At 45.9% G+C, this 27,353-nt stretch overlaps 1 protein-coding gene across 3 annotated transcripts; it reads right to left on the reverse strand.

The window, feature by feature from the left end:
- Positions 1-1,392: 1,392 nt before the first annotated feature.
- On the reverse strand, positions 1,393-27,353 carry LOC139175331 (protein ZNRD2-like). 3 transcript variants are annotated; one of them, XM_070766386.1, is made up of 5 exons: positions 26,754-26,844; positions 4,815-4,895; positions 4,507-4,658; positions 3,732-3,816; positions 1,393-2,158 (listed from the first exon to the last, which is right to left on the reverse strand). In XM_070766386.1, exons 2-5 carry the CDS (start codon positions 4,831-4,833, stop codon positions 1,824-1,826), a joined length of 591 nt encoding a protein of 196 aa, XP_070622487.1. In that variant the 5' UTR covers positions 4,834-4,895; positions 26,754-26,844; the 3' UTR covers positions 1,393-1,823. The 3 variants fall into 3 exon arrangements, with proteins under 3 accessions (XP_070622487.1, XP_070622485.1, XP_070622484.1); XM_070766384.1 differs by lacking the exon at positions 4,815-4,895 and having other exon boundaries at positions 26,754-27,247; XM_070766383.1 differs by lacking the exons at positions 1,393-2,158; positions 3,732-3,816; positions 4,507-4,658; positions 4,815-4,895 and adding exons at positions 16,040-16,949; positions 18,192-19,461 and having other exon boundaries at positions 26,754-27,353.

Consider the following 27,353-nt stretch of genomic DNA (forward strand, 5'->3'; position numbering starts at 1 on the left):
GCACCACATAACAGAAGCATCCACACCATTGGATGGAGAAAGGACTAGCAAGTGCATTCGTACCGCACCTAGAGTACCGCGTCCAGTTTTGGTCACCACTCTGTAAAAAAAAGACATTGAGACTCTAAAAAGAGTGCAGAGAAGAGGGATTAGGGGCTAAGAGATACGACGAACGTTTGCAGGAACTGGGTATGTGTAGTTTAATGAAGAGAAGGACCAGGGGAGACACGATAGCAGTCTTCAAATATTTGAGACTGCTACAGAGAGGAGGGGGTGAAGCTATTTTCCAAGGCACCTCTGAAGGCCAGACTTCAATGGATGGAAACTGACCAAGGAGAGATTCAACCTGGAAATAAGGAGGAACATTCTGACAGTGAGGACAACCAACCCATGAAACAGAACAGAAATTGCCTTCAGAAGTTGTGGGAGGTTCATCACTGGAGGCTTTCAAGAAGAGACTGAAATGGTGTAGGGCCTCCTACTTGGGCAGGAGGTTGGACTAGATGACCTACAAGGTCCCTTCCCGCTCATCTAATCATTGCAATTGGTTGTTTTTGAAGAAGGCTTGTCCTTCTGGACCTTGTTAGTTATGTAAAGCCAGGCAGAAGGGAATCTACAGATTCTCGCACCTAGAAATACTCTTACAAGTAGAACTTGCCACGACCAGTCGCTTAGCTAGAAGTTACAATGCGGATTTGAACAGCCCCCAATGGTCATGTGACTACACTTTGGGCATTGTGTAGCTGGCTCGCTTTTATGACTATATCCCGTAGTCGCATGACCACAATTTTCAGTGTTTCCCTTCTAGATTCTTGGGGGGGGGGGGGGGGATCCCCCATAACAAAATAAAAGAATGTGATGTAAAATTGGATGCAAGCATAAAGTGGCTTGTTTTACGACTGTTCAAGATTTATCACCAAAACTGCCGGCTCAACTGCAGTTCTTAAATCAAGACTTTACCTGTATTTCATCATACCTGACCAATTTCAAGCGTCACACTTCCCATCCTTCCTCTTAAGCAGGGACCCTCAAACTTGGCAACTTTTAAGACTTGTGGACTTCAACTCCCAGAATTCTCCAGCATAGCTGGTTGGAGGATTCTGGGAGTTGAAGTCCACAAGTCTTAAATTTCTCAAGACCTCTGCTCTTAATTGTCACCCGTCATCAAAGGTAAACCAGTCATCATCTTGAGTTGATTTAATTTTATTTTCTAGAATATCTAAGATGCCTAAGAGGAGAACACTGACATTTGTTAGCTTATAGCTTCTTTTTTTCAAGAATTGGTTATTAAAGTTTTAAGATGGGTGGCCTCTGGCAAGCCATGGGGGCAAAAGCCTGTGGCAACCCCGATTCCTTCACAACCAGCGAAGATTCGACACAACACAATCAGTATCTTGTGCCTGAAATGTTTAATGCTTCACACAAAAAACCCTCCACAACAACACATGGGAGCTATTGATAACCTGAAATATTTAGCTGGTAAGCAGGGTAGTGATCAGATCTAGGCTGAAGGGGTCAGCAGGAGCCCCAAATGGTTGCCAGCCCCAATACAACCCTTCCCCAAACCAAGTTAAACTTTTTAATCTACGCTTTCCTTGTCCCAGATTAGACAGACCTATACGTGCAAATTCTCTGAAACATTCCTCAAACGTCAGGACAACTTGTATGAGGCAAACAGCTCACATTTTAATCAGAAGGGAGAGCCCAGTCTTGCTGAAATCACCCAGCCCCTGGTATGAATGGTGGGGGGGATCCCTTGGCACCCCAGGCATGGCCTACACCCCGTTCCAGGCCTGGCACTGCCATTACAAGGTGGGGCATCCTCACTGTGGCAGATCCCTGATGCTCTTGAGCGCCTCCGTGCAGGAGTGGATGAGGGTGCAAAGCTGGATGCTCCTTTCAAGAGAGATCGTTTCTTGCAGGTGACGGGTTGCCCACTCGATCTTCTGTAGGATGACTCCTTCTGCCGCAGCCAGGGTGCTTCGTGCCAACGCAGCATTAGGGGAAGCACGGGGTACTGGGAGGGCTAGGTCAGGGGCGCTGGACCGGAGACCCAAAGCTGCCCCTTCACAATGCTCCGGGCGGGACACCATTTCATCCGTGTTGGCAGCAAGCTGATGCTCCCGCACCTGGGAAAGGGCTGCTTGGGCATTGAGTGCTAGCGGGAGAGACAGAAGAACAAAGAGGTGGGACCGTGGGCTGCTGGTTCTGGGTTCAGCAACAACAAGCACTATCTCGGAAAGTTGCTAACGTCCAGGGATCGGCAATTTAAACACGGAGAGGCTTCCAACCACAGCAGAAAAAGGGTCTCTCCTCCACTTGGAAAGAGAGCAGCACAAATACAAGGCTGCCTCAGTTGTCATAGTGGCAGAAAACGTGCAGTTTTTGTCTGAAGCAGCAATTGCACAAAACCTCCAGCTCCTTTTGCATACGAATTACATAGAAACATAGAAGACTGATGGCAGAAAAAGACCTCATGTTCCATCTAGTCTGCCCTTATACTACTTTCTGTATTTCATCTTAGGATGGATATAGTATATGTTTATCCCAGGCATGTTTAAATTCAGTTACTGTGGATTTACCAACCACGTCTGCTGGAAATTGTTCCAAGCGTCTACTATTCTTTCAGTAAAATAATATTTTCTCACGTTGCTTCTGATCTTTCCCCCAACTAACCTCAGATTGTGCCCCTTCTTCTTGTGTTCACTTTCCTATTAAAAAAGGACCCGGATTGTGGGGGCAATATGCTAGCTCTGTTAAAAAGTGCTATTGCTAACATGTTGTAACACGCCCTGAGTCTAAGGAGAAGGGCGGCATATAAATTGAATAAAGAAATAAAAATAAATAAATAAATAGACTTCCCTCCTGAACCTTATTTAACATATTTAAATGTTTCGATCATGTCCCCCCTTTTCCTTCTGTCCTCCAGACTATACAGATTGAGTTCATTCAGTCTTTCCTGATACGTTTTATGCTTAAGACCTTCCACCATTCTTGTAGCCCGTCTTTGGACCCCTTCAATTTTGTCAATATCTTTTTGTAGGTGAGGTCTCCAGAACTGAACACAGTATTATTCCAAATGGGGTCTCACCAGCGCTCTATACAACGGGATCACAATCTCCCTCTTCCTGCTTGTTATACCTCTAGCTATGCAGCCAAGCATCCTACTTGCTTTCCCTACCGCCTGACCGCACTGTTCACCCATTTTGAGACTGTCAGAAATCACTACCCCTAAATCCTTCCCTTCTGAAGTTTTTGCTAACACAGAACTGCCAATGCAATACTCAGATTGAGGATTCCTTTTCCCCAAGTGCATTATTTTACATTTGGAAACGTTAAACTGCAGTTTCCATTGCTTTGACCATTTATGTAGTAAAGCTAAATCATCTCAGAATTTCTAATTTACAGATGCAGTGTATTAAGAGTATTAATGTAGTATGTACTAATATCATTAATATGATGTATTAATATTAATTCATAATATCATAATACATAGTGTATTAATATCATTATGTTGTGATGCCCACCCAGGCCGTTCCAATTTGGTGCCGCAGAAGCAAAGAACAGCTTCCATCTCTTTTATTTATTAATTTGACTCCTATGCAGGTCACTCCCAATGGGACAGTGTGTTTTGGTAACAAACAGGGCAATATATTCCAAGAGGACCAGATTGCATCAAACGGGACAGGCGATTAAGAGAAACAGCTCCCCACTTCCGCTGCCCACCTTACCTGGATTGTCCTTGTCCACATCGGAATTAAGTTCTTGGCAGGTGACACAGTACAGCTGCTTCTGTTTATCTTGCAGCAATATGGTCTGGAAGGAAATTCGGTGACCAAGGCAAGAGGGTGGGAGGAGAAAAGGGAAAAAAAATCAGGGTTTGGTTGCCCAAGCCATGCGATGGGCGTGCGTTGTAGGGAGAGCAAGCAAAGCCCACCCACTGACCCCTTGCTGAAGGAAACTACTTTTTCATACTGGGCCTTGGTTCTATGGAACCAAGTCCCCCCTCCCCCAATGTTCACACTGCTCCAAGTGGACTGGCTTTTTGAAAAGCTCTTAAAACTTGGCTTTGTTGACAGGCTGGGCGGTGAAGTTAACATCAGAGGTGGCCAAATTTATGTTTCTTTGGCTTGTATATTGTTACATTGATTTGGGGTTTTTAATGGGTTGTTACAGTTGTGGGGTTTTATTTATTATCATTGTTTGTATTGTTTTTTTATTGTTGTAAGCCGCCCCGAGTCCTACTGGATTGGGCACCATAGAAGTTGAATAAATTAAATTAAATGATATTGTCACAACCAATTCCCTATCAAACCAGGGAGCTGGGCACAGCCTAGCCTGGCATCAGCCCTGGCATCGAGCAGCCGGGCATCTCCCTCAGCTTGATTGTTGTAGCTTCTTGTTTTGTCTGATCAACGAGTTGCCTCCTTTCCTCGGGCAGAAAGAGAAGAAAGCCCCCAACGGGGCGGGGGCACTCTGCACATGCCCCGGGAAGGCCTCGCTCACCCCGCAGTCGTCGCAGCACTCGCCCAGCATCCGGTAGCCCTTCAACAGGTAATCGCTCATCAGCTTGCTGATCTTGTCCTGCCGCTCGCGCCGGGCCTGGATCACCTTCAGCTCGGCCTCGGAAGGCGGCTGCCACTCGGTGTCCTCGTGACCTGGGCCGGAAAGGAAGAAGCCGCGGTGGGGGAGAGGCCCGGGCCAGGAGCCCGAGTCGCCCACGCGCTGCTCTTCCCGGCCGGCCATCGCCTCTGGCCGGGCCGCCGGGACGGAAGGCCTATTGCCATGGCAACGCCTCACCCTCCACGCCTTACCTGTCGCGCTCAGCGCCATCTTGTTTCCCCTCTGCAGCGACTTCCGCCGCTAGCCACGCCTCTTTCCGTCATCGGCGCCCTCTACGTAAGAAAAAAAAAAGTTCGACGGCTTTCAACTTCCCTCCGGCAACTTCACCGACCGCGCAAAGGTTCCGGGGAAAGTTCGTTCCCGTCTTCTCTACGATTTTAGAGAATGGCGCGGAGGAGGTCTTTATTTTTTGTTATTTTAAATCAAAAGTCACGAGTCAATATTGGAATGCTGTCCGTCAATGCGGGCGATAAGGGCTCCGATTCTAATTTTCCTGAAATCACAAAGAGCTTCCTGGAAAAGGTAGCTTTTTTTTAAACCATCGACCGGACCTTATTTAACGGCACAAACTTTTTTTTCGTCGGAGGCGTGGGAGGTTGCAAGCGCTGCGGGGTTCGAACAGGAAGCAAGAGAATTCCAATCTACATTGCAAGGGCAATTGTAATTTTTCAATTGGTTGCTGAGAATTTGCCCTGTCCCACGGTAGTGGCTCCTGCGAAACCGACCCCCTTTCAAAACCCTCGGTCGGTTTCACCCAGTGGTGGCTCAACCTGAAGGCAGCTTGGACTTCAACTCCCAGAATTCCCCAGGCAGCAGAGGGGAAGAGCTTTTTATGAAGTCTTGTACCTTGTGACTCTTGAGCTTTATGTACACTGAGAGCGTCTGCCCCAAAGACAACATTCCTTGTGTGTCCAATCACACTTGGCCAATAAAGAATTATATTCTATTCCTATTTCTTATTCTATTCCAGGGGTAGGCAAAATTGGCTCTTCTGATATGTGGACTTCAACTCCCAGAATTCCTGAGCTAGCATGATTGGCCCAGGAATTCTGGGAGTTGAAGTCCATGTCATAGAAGAGGCAAACTGCCTACCCGTTCTATTCCATTCTATTCTCTGCTGTATTCTATTCTATTCTACTCCTGTTCATTCTATTCTACTATTCTTCTATTCATTCCATTTATTACTCTATATATTCCATTCCATTCCATTCATTATATTCTATTACTCTATTCTATTCATTCTATGCTACTACAGTACTCTATATTCTATTCTATTTATTCTATTACTCTATATATACTATTCATTCTATTCTACTACTTTATTATCCTATTCTATTCATTCTGCTACTACTCGACTCTTACTCTACTATTCTATTCTACTACTCTTCTTTACTCGACTTCTACCCTACTCTATTCTATATGCATATATATTGGGAAGGAAGCCTTTAGGCATCTTGAGTCACTCCTAAGTGACACCAGCAGCTTTTGGGGTGACTTGAGAAAGCTGGATTGTAAATCAACCGTTGGCAGCTCTACGACTTGTTGGACGAAATTCCAGGCTGGCTGAGGAATTCTGGGAGTTGAAGTCCGCAAGTCGTATAAAGCTGCCAAAAGTTGGAGAGGCGAGGCCCGATTGAAAGGACGGCGCAAAGTTTGCCCAGAGTCCAGAATGGGTGTAATTTGCAATGAGGAAAGAGGAGCTCGAAATGGCTGAAAAATCCCAAGTCCCCCACCCCCCAATCATGAAATAAATGCAAGATCGCCCGTCCGCGGTTTTAGACTGGGGGGGGGGGAGCAGTGCCCACCGATCCTCGCAAAGCGGAAAGACCGAAGCGGGACCTCCCATTTCGCGGCGGGGATTCTCCCCAGCGGGATCCTGGCGAGACGAACGGCGGTGGGCTGCAGGCAACGCGGGACCTGATTTTCGGGTCTCCCCTTCGGAGCATCCGAGCGACCGGGACGCCTCCGCTTATCCGATCTCCCCCCTTCCCCTCGCCCGGACGCGTCTCGCATTTCTGTCGCTCGCTTTCCCTCCCCGGCGGGTGCGAGGGAAGGGGGGGGCGCAAGATTGCAGGGAAATTCTCTCCTCCACCCGCCCCCCCGGCAATTGGATCCGTGGGAAAAAGGAAGGCGTGGTTCCCACGGGGGCGAAGAAGAGGAAAGCCTTCCGTCCCGCGCCAAAAAAAAAAAAAAGGACTGCAGGCTCGTAGCGCGTCTTTTCCGGCAACTTTGGGGAGTCTTTCATTCGGTTTGGCAGCGATCTGGGTTCAGATCTTCCCCCTTTCATGGAGCGACTTGCGGTTGTCCGCTCAGGCGGGGTTGTCCCGAAGCGAGCGAATGGCTCCGTTTAGAATAAACTAGGTTTCTAAAAATACAAGTCCAACCTAAGACGTGCAGGCTTAAAAGAGCGAACTTGTAAAAGGCAGCCCCGGCTGTAGCAGCTCCGTCGTCCAACAACATTTAGATCAGGAGTCCTCAAACTTCCCAGCGACCAGTTAGGCCCCAGAGTTGGCCTTCTTCGGGTCCCCTCGACTAAACAATGTCGTCTGGCGGGACCCAGGGGAAGAGCCTTCTCTGTGGCGGCCCCGACCCTCTGGAACCAACTCCCCCCGCATATCAGTTGCCCCCACCCTCCTTGCCTTTCATAAGCTCCTCAAACCCACCTCTGTCCTCAGGCATGGGGGAATTGAAATTTTTTCCTTCCCTCTAGTTTATAGAATTTATACATGGTATGTTTGTATGTATGAGTGGTTCTTTAAATTGGGGTTTTTTAAAGATTATTTTTAATATTAGATTTGTTTACATTGTCTTTTTATTGTTGTTAGCCGCCCCGAGTCTGCGGAGAGGGGCGGCATACAAATCTGATTCATAAATAAATAAAAAACTTGGCAGCTTTTAAGCCTTGTGGACTTCAACTCCCAGAATTCTCCAGCCAGCATAGGATCCTGGCGAGACGAACGGCGGGCTGCAGGCAACGCTGGAGAATTCTGGGAGTTGAAGTCCACAAGGCTTAAAAGCTGCCAAGTTTGAAGCCCTCTGATTTAGAGGCTTCGCTTAACGACGGTTGCAATATCCAAGTGTTGCTCTTTTTGCAATCTCCTTACAAGTCAATGGGGAGAAAACCAGAGTCACTTAATACCCATCTTTACCAATTTAACCCCTGCAGCGATTCAAATTTATGTCTGTAGGTATGATTGGTCTCTTAAATTGGGGTTTCTTTTTAAAATTAACTTAAATATCAGATTTGTTGATATTGTTTTATTACTGTTGTTAGCCGCCCCGAGTCTGCGGAGAGGGGCGGCATACAAATTTGATTAATAAATAAATAAATAAATAAATTTAACTGCAGCAAGGGTGTAAAAATGGAGGAAGCGGGGTAAAACTCGCTTTGCAACTGTCCCGCTTTGCAACGGAAAGGTTGGGCTGGATTGTGGTCGAGGACTTGTTGTGGTTAGCTCTGGCCCAGCTCCTGCCCCAAGGACTGTGGATGTGGGGGAGACATCCACATGCTGCAGGCCTGTTTTGCCCTCCCCCCCGTGGAATCTGATGATGAAGGCTCCTCTGACCAAGAAGACATGAGTGACAGGGAGGAGGAGAGTGTGGCAGACAGCTCAGAAGGAGATCAATTATCTAGCTCCTCCTTGGATTCATAACAAGAGTTAATGATACAGCCACCCATGCAGAGAGCGATGCATAGGCAGCAACAACTGAGAGATTATTATCAAAGAAAATGAGGCCACCTATGGTTGGGTGGGGCTGTGGTCATTAGTGAGGCTGCTATAAATAGCAGCCTGTGGGTTTGGCCATTGTGGAGAATTATCTGATCGTTGTGTTTCGTGACTGCTTTACTGACTTTGACTTTTTGTGTGCTGATTTTTTCCCTGCTTTGAAACTAAACCAGGGCAAAGTGTGTTTCACTTTGTGAAAGAAGGACTGTGAATTGCCTCACAGCTGCAAGCTAAGTATCACAGAACTGATAAGGGACTTGTACAAATTACCAGTTTGTTTGGAGACCAGTGCTCTTTGCTATACCAAAAGAGGGCTTGGTTTAAATTAATTTTCATTATAAAGAACATTGTTTTGAATTTTCAAACGTGTGTGTGTCTGAAAGTTGTACCTGTGAATTTTTGGGAGGATTCTACCAGAGAGCCCGACAGAACAAGGATTATACCTGAGTTTGGTGGAGGCATGAACCCCCCCCCCCCCTCTTCTTTGTGGAAGCTCCTCAACTCCTGGAATACTACTGTATCACCGCTAATCCTATAGATACTTAAGTTAGCCATCCTGGGTATTTCGGTAAGGGAACTCCACACTTGGGGTCTTAGTATCCTAAAAGGAACTGGAACGCAACGGATACATCTGCCCATGGCTCAACAAAAGATGGAATTCTTGTCTCAAAATTTACCAGCGTAAACATTCCCCCCCCCTTTTTTTCCAGGCAATGGCAAGAAAAGACAACACCGTAGAATAAATGAAACAACTCAAATTCTTGACATTACTCAATACTTAGAAACATAGAAGTCTGACGGCAGAAAAAGACCTCCTGGTCCATCTAGTCTGCCCTTATACTATTTTCTGTATTTTATCTTAGGATGGATATATGTTTATCCCAGGCATGTTTAAATTCAGTTACTGTGGATTTATCTACGTTTGCTGGAAGTTTGTTCCAAGGATCTACTACTCTTTCAGTAAAATAATATTTTCTCATGTTGCTTTTGATCTTTCCCCCAACTAACTTCAGATTGTGTCCCCTTGTTCTTGTGTTCACTTTCCTATTAAAAACACTTCCCTCCTGGACCTTATTTAACCCTTTAACATATTTAAATGTTTCGATCATGTCCCCCCTTTTCCTTCTGTACTTAAACTAGCCCCAAGTTTTGCCTACTTCTCATCTGCAGCTTTGTGCCTTATTCTTCTCCGGGGTTCCCCTTCCGTCCCAGGGATTCATGGAGGAAACCTTAAAAGCATCTTCAACGGATCAACGGTTGGTTCTGTAGCTTTTGAGATCCATTGGGGCTAATGCAACAAGCAGCACTAAAATGGGACTGGCTGAGAAACGACTCATGAGGTTGTTTGAAACTGGGAGTAGAAGGGACGAGCTGGAAGGGACCTTGGAGGTCTTCTAGTCCAGCCCCCTGCTCAAGCAGGAAAAACCTACGCTATTTCAGACAAAGGGCTGTCTAGACTAGTGGTTCCTACGCCCCCACAAGAGGGTTTTTAAACATTTTTGATGGGAGCAATTGAAGCCTTGTTTAAACCAAGTTAATGGCCTTTTAGACCTCTTCCACTTAAAATAGATCAATTTTTTTTGTATAGTGAGAAATATATGTGTTGGATCATGATTTTAGAGATGCTTAGGTGGGGCATGGCCAAAAAAAGAACCACTGGTCTCGACCCTCCAATGATGAACCACCCACAACGTCCAGTGGCAAGCTGTTCCACTGCTTAATTGCCCTCACTGTTAGGATATTTCTTTGTGGCAGCTCCTCAAATACTACGAATGTATCACCTCTAGTCCTTTTTTCCCTCTAGACCAGTGTTTCCCAACCGTGGCATTTGCTGGCTGGGGAACTCTGGGAGTTGAAGTCCAGATATCTTCAAGTTGCCAAGGTTGGGAAACACTGCTCTAGACTAGGCCAAACCCAAAACCTGCATCCTGTTTTCTTCATTATGTTGTAGTCTTCAGTCCTTTGATCATTTTAGTTGCTCTTCTTTGTGCTCCCCCCCCCCAAAAAAGTCTTATTTTTGGAATATGGTGATCAAAATTAAAGCAAGTCATAAATGTCTTTTTTTCCTGGCTAGTCAGCCTATATAACCAATGTCACTGTTTTTTAAGACTTGGAGGGTATCCTGGTTAGTCCTTGACTTGCAACAGTTCCTTTATCAAATGTAGCTACCTTTGAAGAACGTTCGGACACTGCAGGTAATACAAAATGCAGCCACGCGAGCAGTCATGGGCCTCCCAAGATACAGTGATACCTTGTCTTACAAACTTAATTGGTTCTGGGACGAGGTTCTTAAGGTTAAAAGTTTGTAAGACGAAACAATGTTTCCCATAGGAATCAATGGAAAAGTGATTACAATGTGTGCAAGCCCAAAAGCATCAGTGAAATCGCAGCATCGTAAAAACACCAAAGTCTTCGAAACCCCACCTCCGGACCTCTTTGTTTTTGTGATGCTGCGATTTCACTGAGGCTCCCCTCGCTAGGAAACCCCACCTCCGGACTTCCGTTGCCAGCGAAGCGCCCGTTTTTACGCTGCTGGGATTCCCCTGCTGGGATTCCCCTGCAGCATCACAAAAACACGGAAGTTCGGAGGTGGGGTTTCCCATGGACGGGAGCCTCAGGGGAATCCCAGCAGCCCAAAAACGGGTGCTTCGCTGGCAATGGAAGTCCAGAGGCGGGGCATCCCAGCGACAGCGGTGGGTTTGTAAGGTGAAAATAGTTTGTAAGAAGAGGCAAAAAATCTTAAACCCCGGGTTTGTATCTCGAAAAGTTTGTATGATGAGGCGTTTGTAAGACAAGGTATCACTGTACTTACTCACTTACTTATTTATTTATTAATTAATTAGATTTGTATGCCGCCCCTCTCCGTAGACTTGGGGCGGCTAACAACAGTAAAAAACAATATAAACAAATCTAATATTAAAAGCAGTTTAAAGACCCCAATTTAAGAAACCAATCATACATACAAACATACCATGCATAAAGATATGCCTGTTTATCCAGCACTCTGCGAGTTGCATTGGCTAATTGGTCTCCGAGCGCAATTCAAAGTGTTGGTTATGATCTATAAAGCCCTGTGTGGCTTAGGACCAGATTACCTACGGGACTGCCTTCTGCCTCATGTATCTCAGCAGCCGATTAGGTCCCAGTCGGCCTTCTCCAGGTCCCGTCAACCAGACAATGCCGCCTGGCAGGGCCTAGGAGAAGAGCCTTCTCTGTAGCAGCCCCGGCCCTCTGGAACGAACTCCCTCCAGTGATTCGTACTGCCCCCACCCTCCTGACCTTCCACAAGGCTCTAAAAACTCACCTCTGCTGGCAGGCTTGGGGCCGTTGAATGTTACACCTATCTCCGGCCAACGATTAGAATGTACAGTATATGGGATGAATGTGGATGATTGACGTGGGGGTTTTACATTATATTTTTAAGTTTAGATTTCTTATTCATTGTATTTTTGTATTAATTCTGCGGTGAGCTGCCCCGAGTCTGAGACTTATGACTATTCCAGCATCCCTCCTCCCGTCATGTGATTCGAATTCTGGCAACTGATTCCCATTTTATGATGGTTGCAGTATCCTGGGGGTCATGTGATCAATGTTTGTGACTTTGTGATGAGCAAAGTCCACGGGGAACCCAGATTCGCTTAATGATCTAATGACTGCAGTGATTCTCTTAACAATCATGGCAATGTGGCACGGTTGGAAAAGGGGGGGAAGAAAACTCAACAAGAAATCTCTCGCTTAGCAACGTAAATTTTGGGCTCGATTGAGATTGTAAGTCAAGGACTATTTGTTCATCAGGCAGAAATGGCCCAACTCTCAGAAGCAAATTTTAAAAAAGGTTGCATACTATAAGGGAAAAAAAAAACCCAGACGCTTAAATACTTATCAACATTAATTGGTTTTTAAGCTGGGATGAATGAAAGCATATTACAATGCCATAACAATCCACAAGTCTTGCCAATAAACAATACCGGCTAAGTTGAATGTTAACAATAATGATAATATCATCAAATTTAAAGCGCCAGGACCACGTTCCTTATCCAAGTACTTTCCAATATTTAAATGTCGGGGTGCTACAGTACATAGCATTTATAGCATTAGCATTTAGACTTACGTACCGCTTCATAGTGCTTTTATAACCATCTCTAAGCGGTTTAGAGAATCAATATACAGTGTTCCCTCGATTTTCGCGGGGGATGCGTTCCGAGACCGCCCGCGAAAGTTGAATTTCCGCGAAGTAGAGATGGGGAAGTAAATACACTATTTTTGGCTATGAACAATATCACAAACCTTCCCGTAACACTTTAAACCCCTGAATGGCAATTTCCCATTCCCTTAGCAACCATTTAGATTATTATTCACCATGTTTATTTATTAAAGTTTGTTTTAAAAAATATTTATTAAAGGCAGATGAAAGTTTGGCGATGACATATGACGTCATTGGGCGAGAAAAAATGTGGTATGGGGGGAAAACCCATGAAGTATTTTTTAATTAATATTTTTGAAAAACCGTGGTATAATCTTTTCGCAAAGTTCGAACCCGCGAAAATCGAGGGAACACTGTATCGCCACCCAACAATCCAGGTCCTCATTTGACCCACCTCGTAAGGATGGAAGCCTGAGTCAACTTTGTGCCAGTGGTGAGATTTGAACTGCTGAACTGCTGAACTACAGCTAGCAGTTAGCTGACATAGCCTGTAGTACTGCAATCTAGCCACTGCGCCACCCTGGCATGATGCATTTTCCAATTTTAAATTTATTTTTACTGCTCAAATGTCACTTGTTGCCGAATGCAGTTTTTTATAGTGGAGAAAAGCAGAAAAATGATTGTGTTGAAAGGAAAACAAAGTTTACTACTTCCAACTTTGTTACAATGGAGAACCCAAAGTCAGGGTCCTTCAGGACCTACTGACCCAAACTCCTGGATTTATCTTTAATGGTTAACGTGGAACCAGTTTCTTTAATCTTCAACCTAGTTTGGAGTCCTCAGATTGCTCTTATCGTGGCTCCATTAAGTAAATTCATGGATGTAACTGATTACGAATCTATGTCCAACTGATCTAACTGACGTGTATTAGAAGCCTGGCTATTTTACCATGGCTAAATAAGCCAGAGTCTAGCACAGGGATGGTGAACCTATGGCACAGGTGGCACGCAGAGCCATATCTGTTGGCACATGAGTCGTTGCCCTAGCTCAGCTCCAACTTGAATGTGTGTGCTGGCCAGCTGATTTTTGGCTCGCACAGGGGCTCTGGGAGGGCATTTTTGGCTTGCAGAGAGCCTCCTGGGGGATGAGGGAGAGCATTTTTACCCTCCAGGGAAGCCTTAGGAACCTGGGAAGGGCGAAACACGAGCCTACTGGGCCCATTTCCGGCCTCCAGAGAGCCGTTGGGGGGGCCTGGGAAGCTGTTTTCGCCCTCCCCAGGCATTGAATTATGGATGTGGGCATTCGTGCATGTGCGACAGCACGCGCCGACGCTTTTTCGGCACTCGAGGAAAAAAAGGTTTGCCATCCCTGGTCCAGCACAATGAATAAACCAAACCTTGGTTTTTGGCAAAAAAGCAACCCTTGTCACTTTGTTCTGACCCAGCTTCCCAAACTCAACAAACCCTTTGACATGAACTCAAGGAGTGCTGGCAACCCCGGCAAAAAAAAGGGTCTCTCTTGGGCTAATAAGCCTTTCTGGCTAGAAGATGGATAGTTGTCTACCCCATCCCTTCATCTCTGCCCCCTGCCTTTTATCCCCCCACAGCTAAGGCGGGGCTTCCTTCCCAAGAATTAGCCCACTGATTTCCACTGCTCTCCTCTCCTCTGCCACCTGTGCGTCAGATACTGGACCCAGCTGTTCCTCCTCTTTGTCAGCCACCTCCAGACCTGGAGGCTGTTGACTCCACCTATTGACGGCCCAGGTTCCACCTCTGTCTCTGAGAGGTTGCCTTGATGCTGACCCTATCTCCCATGCTTTCGACAGGCCACAACACACTTGCAGTGAGTTGCCCCTTAAACAAAAGTATTCCCGGCCTTCCACACGCTTCTTTCCCCCTACCTTGAGAACTCACCTTGCCTCACACCCAAGAGAGGATACATTGTCTGATTTTTTTTACAAGTGGACAGCTTGGAGGTCAAATGGGACAGCAAGAAAATTGTGATTTATCTCTAGAACACAATGGGCAGACAGAGCTTTGCACTCGGAACTACAAGTAGTCCTCGACTTACGGCAGTTCATTTAGTAACCGTTTGAAGATATAAGAGCACTGAAAAAAGTGGCATGGCTATTTTTTCATATAGAAACATAGAAGTCTGACCGCAGAAAAATACCTCATGGTCCATCTAGTCTGCCCTTATACTATTTCCTGTATTTTATCTTAGGATGGATCTATGTTTATCCCAGGCATGTTTAAATTCAGTTCCTGTGGATTTATCTACCACGTCTGCTGGAAGTTTGTTCCAAGGATCTACTACTCTTTCAGTAAAATAATATTTTCTCATGCTGCTTTTGATCTTTCCCCCAACTAACCTTGCAGCATTCCCTTGGTCACGGGATCAAAATTCAGATGTTTGGCAACTGACTCATATTTACGACGTTTGTAATGTCCCGGGGTCATGTGATTCCCTTTTTGTGACCTACCGACAAACCAAGTCAACAGGGAGGCCAGATTCACTCAACAACCATGTTACTAAGAACGGCAGTGATTTCCTTAACGGATGTGGGCAAAACTCAGTTAACAAATGTCTTGCTTAGCAACATAAATTTTGGGCTGAACTGTGGTCCCAAGTCGAGGACTGCCTGTATTGTATTACACAAGGCTTGGCGACTGCAATTTCTTTTAACCCTGTAGGTGCACTGGGTTCCTCAATGTACAGAAAGGTGACTCCGGTTCTATTAACGCTATGCGCTCTTGAGCAGGGAAGTTGGATTCAAATGACTTGGAGACGCCTGGTCTGCACTTTCAGGACACACACACCCCCCCGGCGGAATTCAGTCCTCCATGGGAATGTTTTAGAGCAGGGGTGTCAAACTTGGTTTCATCGAGGGCTGCATCAGGGTTCTGTTCGACCTCGCTCATGCAGAGGGGCCAACTGTGATGGCCCGAGCGCTCTACCACTGAAAATGGGCTCCTGAACTGCAATCTACAACCCTGCCAGCAAAAATGGAGCTGGGGAGAAATGGGAGGCGCGTATGGCCCTCGCGAGTGTTTTCAGCTAGGACGGCTACCTGCAACCCTCTGCCAGCAAAAAGTGGAACTTGCAGCCGTGTCCCAACTCATTTTTTGCTGGCAGAGGCACCGCGGACTGGTCTGTTGCTGTTTCCAGGGCAAGTCTGCGGAGAGGGGCCGCATACAAATCCAATAAATAATAATAATAATAACCCTTGTGGGCCAGATCTAAGCATCCTGCGGACTGGATCCACCCCCCAGGCCTTAAGTTTGACACCCCTGTTTTAGAGTACTCGCTCCCAGACTAAGCCCCACTCAGCGATTCCGGATCACGGATGTCTTGACCCACAACCCATATGGGGAAAATGGTGGGGAATGATAGGAGCCGCAGGATAAAACCTCCAGTGGAACAGAGTTGGGCAGGGTTTGTTTCACAGACATACCAAGGAAAGGAAGGCAAGTGTGAACGCGTGGGAACTTACGCATATACAGAAACGCACACCAAAATCATAACACAACCGGGTGGTCTAAAATGTCTGAGAATCCATTTTATTTACAATAATACCAAAAAACAAAACTCCTAAACTCACTTCTAACATAAGGTTTACTTGCCCAGCCTAGGTTGTCATAAATCAAGGAAGGATGCCGTTACATATAAAAGCAACTGAGCCGATTTGAAAAGGTGATCCTCTCATCATTAAATGAAGGTTAACCAGGTGGAATTGTTTTCTCATTGGGCGGGATCTCCACAAAGTCCAGACCGAGGAAGTCGAAGTGATCATTGTTCTTGGTGTGAAACAACCCACCCACCCCCAAACACACACACATACACACTATACTTTGGTTTTAAGAGGCCCAGCGTGCACCAACATACGATGCTCCTGAGCCCGAACAGAATGCCAAGGTTAAGGCAATCACCCAAATTTTTTATGATTTTTTTCCCCATAAAATTGTTCACCCTGGGGGGGTACAGACGACTCAACTAATAGCACCCCCTTTACATGGCCATAAGGAAGGACAACAACAACCAAAAAGAAAAAAGAAATGTAAAGAGTTAACGTGGACTAGGGCACCCATGATCAAGAAATGTCAGGACTAAAATGGTCTTCTGAAATCGAACTGCTGACTGAGGAGGCAGCAGATGGGATTATGGATTACGGGTTACAACGGCGGAGGGCACGGCAACCGAGTCCCACCCCAAAAAGGCGGGGAAGTTTCCTCTAGAGACGGCGCTGGTAATTAGCATGCAGCTGCAGTTGTGCGCTACGCAAGTAATCGCCATAGGCACCTGCATAACGGGCATCAGACTGCATTTCGGGGAGGCGGCGATAATCCAGTTGACCTTTTGTTGGCGAGTGGCGGTACGCGTGGGGGGAGTCGGATAAGCGGCGGAAATCAGAGAAGTCAGATAAACGGTGGTCATCTGAGAGATCAGAACTGTACCTGGTTAAGAGAAGAGACATTTGGTGAATTAAAAAGGAAAAAAGAAAAAGAGGCTCATGGCTATTGCCCCAAAGTTGTGCCTCCCCCCCCAACTCCCCCCCCCAAAAAAAATTGGTAGAGGAGAGAGAACACTGATAGGTGTGAACACAATGTTTTCCCTCTGCTATCTGATAAGAACGAGACCCTTTTAACCTGAGTTTTAGAGCAACCTTGGCTTGGCCACTTGAAGACCTGTGGACTTCAATTCCCAGAATTCCTCAGCCAGCAAAGCAAAGCAGCCTGAGGAATTCTGGGAACTGAAGTCCACAAGTTTTAAAGTTGCCACGGTTGGAGACCTCCGTTTCAGAGGATGGAGAGAATCCCTTAGTGGCTTAGTTAAAACTATAAACTCCTGCTTCAGAAAAGCACTAAAGCTCTCCCAGACTTAATGCAACTACAGTCCAGAAATTATTAAATTCCAGGAAGGTGAATAAAGGATCCTCACTTGTATTCAGGCACTGGCCTCTCTAACTCCCAGTGCTGGTAAGTAGGGAAACGTCCCCTGTTAATAATCTGCCCAGGAAAACATTGAAAAGTTTTCCAAGGATTTGGCTTTGGTGTCTCACGTTCCATATCTGTAATCTTGGGACTTAAACTCTATCCAATTGCACTTTTAAAATTCCAGCTCCTGGAAGCTGAATGTGGCTCAAATAGAGGGCACAGTGAGCATGGGATGTTTTTCCCAAGCTGACTGGAACCTAGAAAACTTAAAAAGACTTTGGATCCGGTAAGAACCAAACACAGCCCTTAAGTACCTTTTGTGCTCAAGCCGAGTTAAGGAGCTAATTTAAAAGTGCCTAGCTTAATTTTCAAACGACCTTCCACTAAATTGCCCAGGTATTTTTGGTTCCTAGGATGTCTCTTCCTCCTATAGGCATATATTTATAAGAATGCAGATTGGGAGAGGTAAATTATGAGTGTTCCCTTTTCCCTTAAAATAGAAAAAGCATAAAAAAGGGCTGAAAGAGCGGAGAGGGGGGGAATCTAAAGGCAGAATCAATGAAGGGGTTAACGAGCCCCATTCCCAACCCGTTCCTGTTTTCAGGCACACACACACCCCAAAATTCAAGGAATTTGAAAGACAGCCGCCACCTGGCTAGGAACTGCAGAATGGGAGTCTCGTTTTGAGTCCCTCTGGAAGTACAGAGAGCTCCTTGGACCGAGCGAGGGGTGGCTGCTCAAAGCATGATCAAAGCTGCATACCTCTTGTTCAATGCAGCCGCTTTTCTGTAGAGGTCCTCACGGCTTCCGCGCGGCGGGGAGAGGCGTGTGCGTTCATAGAGTGGGTGGAGAGAGGCAGTTTCTGCCTGGGATATCCCCGCGTAGGAAGCCGCCTGCTGCCCCGTCTGGGTCAACCCATTATACGCCGCAGCCTGAGACCTATACCCTGCTGCTGCGGGGGTCGAGGCAGACTGCTGGACCGCATAGGCGGCTTCTGTTGGGGTTCTGTAGGCCGCAGACAGCTGGGTTTTGTAAGCGGCTGCCGCCGCCGCAGCAGCAGCAGAATCCTGCATGCCGTAAGCGGCTGCCAGGCTGGCTGCAGACTGGGACGACCCGTAAGCAGATTGTAACGCAGACGAAGCCTGAGTCCCATAGGAAGCGGCTTGACCCACGGCGGGCTGGACTCCATAGGACGCAGGCTGGGCCGAGAGAGAGTGAGCGGCGTACAAGGCTGACTGGCTGGCTGCAGGCTGGGCTCCGTAGGAGGAGGAGAGAGCAGTTGCTTGGGCCCCATAGGCAGCTGCGTAGGAGGCAGCAGTCTGGGCCCCATAAGCAGCAACAGCGGCAGCGTAGGTTGTGGAGGGCTGGGCTTCGTAACTGGCAACTTGGGAAGCAGAGGCCTGGCTTCCATAGGCTTGGGTATTATAGGATGTCAATGCTGAGGCCGCCGCCGCCGCTGTGGCCGCCGTCTGAGTGTTGGTGGACTGGGCTCTGTATGCATTTGCCAGCATGGTGGAGGGCTGGGCTCGGTACATGGCCGCCTGGCCCGTGGTTGGTTGAGGCCTGTAGGCCATCCCAAGTGACGCTGCGGGCTGGTCTCTGTAGGAAGCTTGCTGTCCAGTCATGGGGAGCGAGTAGCCTGTTCTGGTGGGTGAGCGTCTTAGTGGGCTCCGGTCCCTCCTGAAGAAAGAAGGGGACAGCTGCCTGCCTTGGCCGTTCGAGTCAAATTTGGAGCTACTGCTCATCCGCTGCTGCTGATAGTCATAGTCAAGGGAAGAGTAAGCTGAAGTCCCCATCGAGAAGGCATGGGTGCTGGATCTCAGGCCATCGCTCCTGCTCGACATATTCTCTAAAGTTGGTATCTTGTTCTTTTCCTCTCCGCCGAACTGGCCAATGTATCCTGCGATCCCCCTTTTATGAGCTTTGTTGGAAAGTTCCACGTTAATCCTTTTTCCCTTGATTTCTCTTCCGTTAAGGTGTTCAATGGCGGTTTTAGCATCCTCGTCTTTCTCCATGTGCACGAACGCGTAGTCTGATAAAGCAGCAGACAGAAGGTTATCAATAAGGGACACAAGACATTTCATTAGTGGAAACCATTCCTATTGGCATACATACGCCTCAGATACAGGAAAAGGCCTTGAGCGGCGGGTATCCGCTAGGAAGCAGCCTGTTGGCAATAGCATTTAGACTTACATACCGTTTCACGGCGCTTTCCAGCTCCCTCTAAGCGCTTTACCGAGTCAGCATATTGCCCACCCAGCAATCTGAGTTCTCATTTTACCCATATAGGAAAGGTGGAAGGTTGAGTCAAGGCCGAGGCCAGAATCGAACTCCTGGCAGTCGGCAGAATTAAACCCCAATACTGCATTCTAACCACTGCGCCATCAGGGAAGGGACCTTGGGAGTTCAAGGAGAATACACCACCCAGGACAATAGAGGATGGCTTTGCAATTCTAACTGCTACAAGGAACAACAGAGGCCACGGAACCTAGCGAGGCACAAGATAGCTATAGCACTTAGACTTATGTACCGCTTCACAGTGCTTCACAGCTCTAAGCGGTTTACAGAGTCAGCCTATTGCCCCCAACTATCAGGGTCCTCATTTTACCCACCCTGGAAGGACAGAAGGCTGAGTCCTACCTTCAGCCTGGTGAGATCTGAACTGCCAAATTGCAGACAGATGGCAGTCAGCAGAAGTAGCCTCCAGTACCGCACTCTAACCGCACCACTGTGGTTCACCTGGTGCCTCAGAACCAGGGTTTCCTTCTCACCCACTAATGCCTCTAGTGTCTGAAGAATTTGTTCACGAAAAGCAGGATTAATCTCCAGGAGGTCACCATGCAGAAGGCGCAACAGGTTTGGGTTTTTTAAACTCCCAAGAGCAAAACTAGACCTGGGCTTGGGCAAAACCAAGGAGAAAGTCCCCATGAGAGCTGTTCAGCAGTAGAATAGACTGCCTCACGAGGGAGGGGCTGCCTGTTGTTCTCTGGAAGCCCTTTAAGCAGAGGTTGAACAGGCCATGCGTCAGACTGAACTGAAGAGGGACTAAAGAATCTCACAGGTTTCTTCCAAGAGAGTTATCTCCATGGTGCTTCACCTTTTTACTTCACCCTGTTCATCTTGAATAAAAACCTGGAATGCTTTATCAGTATGTCATGCCCAGTCAAAAATGGAGACGACGCAGAACACAGAACAGGGTTGCTATTTCAACTGAACTTAAATGCGCAAAGCACAATGAAACTCTTAGCAGCTTTTAATATTAAATTGGGCCTTTACCTTCTTTAGAAACACTTTAAAATAGTGTGCTCAGAACTGTGCTAAAAAGGCTTAAAAAATGAAATGATCTTTTAAGGCAAAAGCGGTGGCCTAATTTGGACAGCTCATATTTCATTTATAGTTTACATGGCTTTAATCAATAGACTAATTCATAGCTTTGAGGAAAATGAATATCAAGTTGTTGGTGATGTATAAACACATTGGTGATTATATAGATTCAAGATCATCAAAAGTCTCAGGAATGTCTTTCTGCTTCTTCAAGTTAGTGGCAGAAACCATCTAGAAGTGGGAACTGACGGCTTTTAACTCTAATCATGTTTTTAAATTAAACAATGTACCCAACTATCCATGAATCAGAAAATGTGGGAAAGTAGGATGGGTAACAAGCAACTTGATTCTTCAAAAAACTAACTGCTTATTCCAAAGGGAAATAGCATGATAGCTATGGATGGATATAAAACCTACGTCTGCAATGCTAAGAACCTTCCGATTGGAGATGATGATTGTTCTGTACTTTGTGCTGTAAAGTCGGGTCCTATAATTGTACAGCAGACTTGGGAAAGCTCCAAAAGAAACATTTTAACATACAGACATAATTTTTTGCACTATAAGACAAACTCCCCCCCCCCCAAAAAAAAGTGAGTGGAAATGTCTGTGCATCTTAAGAGTGAATATTGCAGCGGGGGAGGGGGGTTGGTGCGCCGGCCCCATTAACAGCCTGTTGCCACCATTCGCTACTGTCGGGAACACTGGGGTCTTCGCTGCTGATCAACCATTGGATCAGCCTCCCAGAATACTGCTGCTGTTCTAGCCAGATTTCCCCCCTTGTTTTCGTCCTCTAAAGCTAATGAGTCTTATGGTCCGGTACGTTTTATAGTGCGAAAAATATGGTACATACATACATACACTGACTCATTCAGAGGCTGAGTCACATGCAGCTCTTTCACACCAACTAGTACTGGAGGAAAAAAACCAGGGAAGCAGAACAACTGCAAATAATATGGAGTTTAAGTTTACATATTCTACAATTCCGTAGCATCACTTTGCAGAGTGAGATGGGCGGCACCTAAATGTAATGAAAAGATTAAAAATTATATTTATACTATAAATACTGTCATTTGAGGACATTTCTCAGTTCTTTAATGGAAACAAAATATTTCCCCCATTAAGCCTTAAGACTATCACAAAAATGTTGGCCTGGTTGACTTGTTTTCCCGACATGTCTTTTTTCCGTTTCCATGGGGATTTATCTACGTCACATTTGCTAAATTATTTCATACTTGAGTTGGTTCACTGATGAATCATGCTGGGTTTCCCACCAGTATAATTTCTGGAAGGGACCATGGAGGTTTTCTATCAATTACTAGCATAGACTATCAATCCATGCTTTCATAACCTCACATTCAAATTACTTGCACTGCAAGTAGGGGGGGGGGGGTTATCAGAAAAATAAGATGATTTTTATTAGGCACAAGCTTTGGTTTTCCTGTTGACCACAGGCAAAAAAATGTCTAGACCCATATCTCCAACCGCTCAACCTTTTTGAAGTCTTACAGCCTCTTGCTTAGCAACCATTCAAAATTACGACGGCACTGAAAAAAGTTACTTGTGACCCTTATGCCCGTTGTAGCATCCCATGGGATTTTGATTGTGATCAAAAGTTGCATGCTTGGCATCCAGCATATATTTACAATGGTTGCAGTGCCCTGGAATCATACGATTGCCACGTTTAAGCTTTCAACCAGGAAATGCAGTGGGAAAATCTAGTTTGACTCAATAACCATGTGATTCACTTAAAAAGTGCAGTGATTCACAACAATGGCAAAAAGAAAAAAAGACCAAAGGGCTACAGTAGTTTATCCAAACTCTGCAAGGATAGGACAGGGTTAATTATTTGTCTGGCTCCAAGAGGGAGGGGGAAGGAAAAAACCACCACCAACCTCTGGTTCTTAGCTGACGTGCTTCGCAAGGCAAAGGGTGGGAGCGTGGGCAGAGATTCCTCTTCCCTCCCGCCCCCCGCCCAACCTTCTGGAATCGCTGCCATTTATAACAGAAGCACCAGGCTAGAAACCAGGAGACCATGAATTCTAGCCGCACCAGCTAGGTGACTTTAGGCCAGTACATCTCGCTCAGCTCAACGTCTTTTCCAGGGATTGTTGAGGTAGGGAAAATATGGAGAAAGGTGTGTTCGGATATGTTCGCCGCCTTGAGTGATTTGTCAAAATAGTAAATGCAGGATACAAAAAAAAAAAAAAAAATCTGGCCTAGACTGGAGGCCTTATCTCCTCCCCCAGCAAGGAATTCGTACTAATAAAACAGGAACCATCTGGCAGAAGACAGGCCTATCGGTCCCCACCGAACCTCGCTCGCTCTTTACCAAAATGCCATCTCTTGCCCACCATAAGGGCACCCGAAGGAGACGTCCACAGCGCTGCACTGAGTCATTGGTGCCACTCGGCGACCGGGGTCCAATCCAACCTCCCCCACAAAAAACCTCCCTTCTACCCCCCCCCATCCCTTTCCGTCGTGTGTAGCGGCGCCCGAGTCAAAGGATTATAGGGCAGCCTTGTCGCTCGTCTTTGCAAACCGCCACCCGACGGTGCGTTTGGTTGGCGTCGGAGCTGTGGCAAAAGCTAATGAATAGATGAAAAGGGGAAACAGAGCAATGAGAATTAAAACAGCCAAAAAAACCCCACCCTGGAGTCCAATCCGTTAACGTGCCCCTCTCCGCCATCATCCTCTATCGCAGGTAGCCCTCGACTTACAACCATTTGTTTAGTGACCAGTTACAGCAGCACTGAAAAAAGTGGCTGTCAGGGTTCCTTAAGTTCCTAACTGCCAACGACTTATGACCGTTTTTCACTCTTGTGACAGCTGCAGCATCCTCAGGATCACGTAGATCAAAATTCAGACACTTGGCAACTGGCTTGCATTTATGACGGCTGCAGTGTCCTGAGTGTGTGGCCACGTGTCACGTGATCCCCTTTTTGCAACCTTCCGACAACCCAACAAGGGAGAAGCGGGATTCACTTAACAGCCAACTTAGCAATTGCAAGTAATCCTCGACTTACAATGGTGCATTTTCTGATCGCTCAAACCCAAAACAGTGCAGGAAAAAAGCGACACGTATGACGGTTTTTAACAGTTACAACCCCATAATGATGAGATCAAAACTGAGATGCTTGAGGATGGATCCATGGCTGTATGAGGAGGGGGGGTGTTTGTTCCTACCAAATCCCCTATTGCGACCTTCCAACAAGCAGGAAGGAAACTAGATTTGTTTAACAACCAAGTTACCCCATTTAACCCTGCTGTTCTGCTTGATAAAACTCCCTAATGTTATGTTCCCGGGTCTATTTGACCCGGACCGCAAATTGATCATTTTAGGTACTTATATTTGGTCTTTTTGAAAGCTTTTTTCACTTGGAAACAACTTTGAACATTTCTGCACACAATGGAATGAAAATTGAACTGAAAGAAATTAATCCTTATTGGTTTATTTTGCACATAAAAGTGCCCCCCCCCTTTTTGTGAATTTTTTTTAGGTTTATATAGTTTTGCCTGCAAAATGCATTCTATTTTACTAAAGTTGGTGTGGGATTGGTAGCTTGAACATTTCTGCACATAATGATATGAAAATTGAACTGAATAAATTGACCCTTATTTGTTTATTTTGTTCACAAAAGCTCCCCCCCCCCGCTGCGTGCAATTATGTTCATTTATATCTTTATTATGCTTCCATTGCCAAAATTTTTGAAAACTTTTTGCATTAGATTACAGTACAAGCATTGCTAATCACAACAAAATCAAATTTTACAAAATGAATCTGCATCAGTTTCTCAAGGTGTGAAGGATTGACAAAGGATGTAGGATAAGTACTTTTCATTAGATCTGTTTTCAGAATTTTTTTTAGCTTGGCTGACAAGTTTTCTTCACCTGGAAATTTTGACAAACCCCAGCTTTTTTTCAAAAGATAATACTGTATCCCTTGCCTATAGTAGGACCAACATTAGTGTTATGATATTTACAGTGGGCAATATAACAGCAGAGCTATGTTCCAAGTTCAAAATTACACCCTTATTTTTATAATGGATTACTTGGACTGTTACTCCACTTGCATCACAATCACAGTCTGCATCTATATGTGTGTGGTGTGGCCCTCACACAGACAATAACATATAGATTTATTGATTGCATGGATGATGTGATGAGTGAGAAGTGACGATATCAGATATGATATGTGTTCATATTTGATGTGATGTGTGATGAAATGACATGTGCAATGCAATTTTGAACCTTCAGCCTAATCTATGTATAAATAAACAAACTGAATGAACACATTGCACACAGCCGGGGATTGAGGGGGGTTTGAACAAAATAAACAACTAAATATTAATTTTTTAAATTTCAAATTTTATTTTGTTGTGATAAGCAATGTTCAGACTTGTATTCTAATGCAAATTTTTTCCCAAAAAGTTGGAACTTGCAGCATAATAACGATATACATGAACATAATTACACACAGCAGGGGTGGGGTGTGTTTGTGAGAAAAATACACCAATAAGCATCATTTTTTTCAGGTTGTTTATATTTTTGTTATGATCAGGAATGTTTAATTTAGTATATCAAAACTTTTGGGGGGAAATTCCTTGGAGATTTTTAGCCTAAAAAAACCATAAACTGACACAAAATGCTTAAAAAATAGAAAGGGTTTTTTTGATCAAAAAACACCAATAAGCATCATTTTTTTCAGTTCCATTTTCATATCATGTTCAGAAATGTTCAAACTATAAATTCAAAGCAAAAAGTTTTCAAAAAAGATGCAACTGGCAGGTAAAAAAATGTAAATTGAAAATGAATGCACAAGGCCAGGGTGAGTGATTGAAAAAAATAAAATAAATCAATAAGCATCAATATTTTCAGTTCAATTTTCATATCATTATGTTCAGGATATGTTCACACTACTAAATCAATGCAAAAAGTTTTCAAAAAAGTTGCAACTGGCAGGCTAAAAAAATGTAAATTGAAAATGATTGCACACAGATTTGAGGGTGGGTGGCCTTATTTCTGATTTAAAAAACTATTAGCATTTTTTTCCAGTTCATTTACATTTTTCTTATGTTCAGAAATGTTCGAACTACCAATTACACACCAACTTTAGTAAAATTGAAGGCATTGTTCAGGCTAAACTATAAATTGAAAAAAAAGTTCACAAAAAAAGGGGGGATGCCGTTTATGATCAAAATAAACCAATACACATTAATTTCTTCAGTTCAATTTTCATATCACTGTGTGCAGAAATGTTCAGATTACTTTCCAAGTGAAAAAAGTTTTCAAATTGACCAAGCATAAGCCCTTCAAATGAAGAATTTTCGGTCCTGGTCAGGGTGACCCGGGAACAGACCTGTAGGGACTATTTTTTTTTCAGCAAGAAAGAACCCCCCACCCCCCCCAAAAAAAAATTATCATAGAGAGAACCCCTGAAATGATGCAAAGTCATGACATTTCAAGTTTCAGTTATGCATGGAAATTTTTTTACAGGGTCTCAAACTTTGATTTCGGGTCTCACAGAAAAGCCGCACCGATTCATTTCACCTAAAACGGGGGACGACCTCAAACGACCCGATTCCTCCGGGATCGTAAGTCGAGGACTCCCTACCCTGCGATTCCCTTAACCCACGAATTGGGGCACAAATTGTCCTCTTAAAGGGGGGGGGGATTCACCAAAACTGCCTTGCTTGGCCATGGAAATTTGGATTGTTTTCAATATTGGACTTCTGAACTAGGGGTTTTGGTATTTTTTTTACATATGTTGTGAGCCGCCCTGAGTCCTTGGAGGGGGGCGGCATATAAGTCCAATAAACAAATGGAGATACTACTGTATTCCTGGGGTCGTAAGTCGAGGACTACCCGCCATCGGCCGAACGGAGCGCCGGGAGCGGAGAGCCTCCCCCTCCCGAGGCAGCCTATCTGCACGACAGGAAGGGCGTCTTTCGAGCCCCCCCCCCTCCCCGGCCGAGCGGAGAGAGAAAGAGAGAGGCCCGCTACCTTTCACGATGTCGCACTCGACGACGGGCCCAAACTCCTGGAAGAGGACGCGGAGCTCGCCGCTGGTGCAGGCGGCCGAGACGTTGCCGACGAAGATCTTCACCGTGTGGGTGGGCCTGGGCCGGGAGAGCTCGACCACGACGCGGTGGCAGTGGAGCAGTTGGCCATTGAGCTTCTGGATGGCGCGCTCGGCCGTCGCCTCGTCGCGCAGGTGGACGAAGGCGAACTGCTTCATGAGGGCCACCTTTAGCACCTCGCCCGGCACGGCCGCCTCGAAGAGGTCGCGCAGCTCCACCTGCGAAACCTCCTCCGGAACGTTGCCCACGAACACCTTCACGCCCACCTGCATCGCGCGCCCGGTGGGTCCCGAAGACGAAACCGGAGAAGGGTTTGAAGGGGTGGAAAAAAAGGTGAAGAAGGCGAGGGCAACCGCTCAAAATGGCGCCTGCCAAAGCGACGCGTTCTCTGAGGAGAAAAAGAGGAACGCCTGGACGCGCCTGCGCGGAATTCGGACACTCCCCCTTTCCTCCGAGCGCGAAGCATTGCCTCACGCGAGACTGCTCCGACGCATGCGCAATAGCCCCTGCTCCTAGAGAGCCC

Source organism: Erythrolamprus reginae, chromosome 13, assembly GCF_031021105.1.
Source record: "Erythrolamprus reginae isolate rEryReg1 chromosome 13, rEryReg1.hap1, whole genome shotgun sequence".
Lineage (NCBI taxonomy): Eukaryota > Metazoa > Chordata > Lepidosauria > Squamata > Dipsadidae > Erythrolamprus > Erythrolamprus reginae.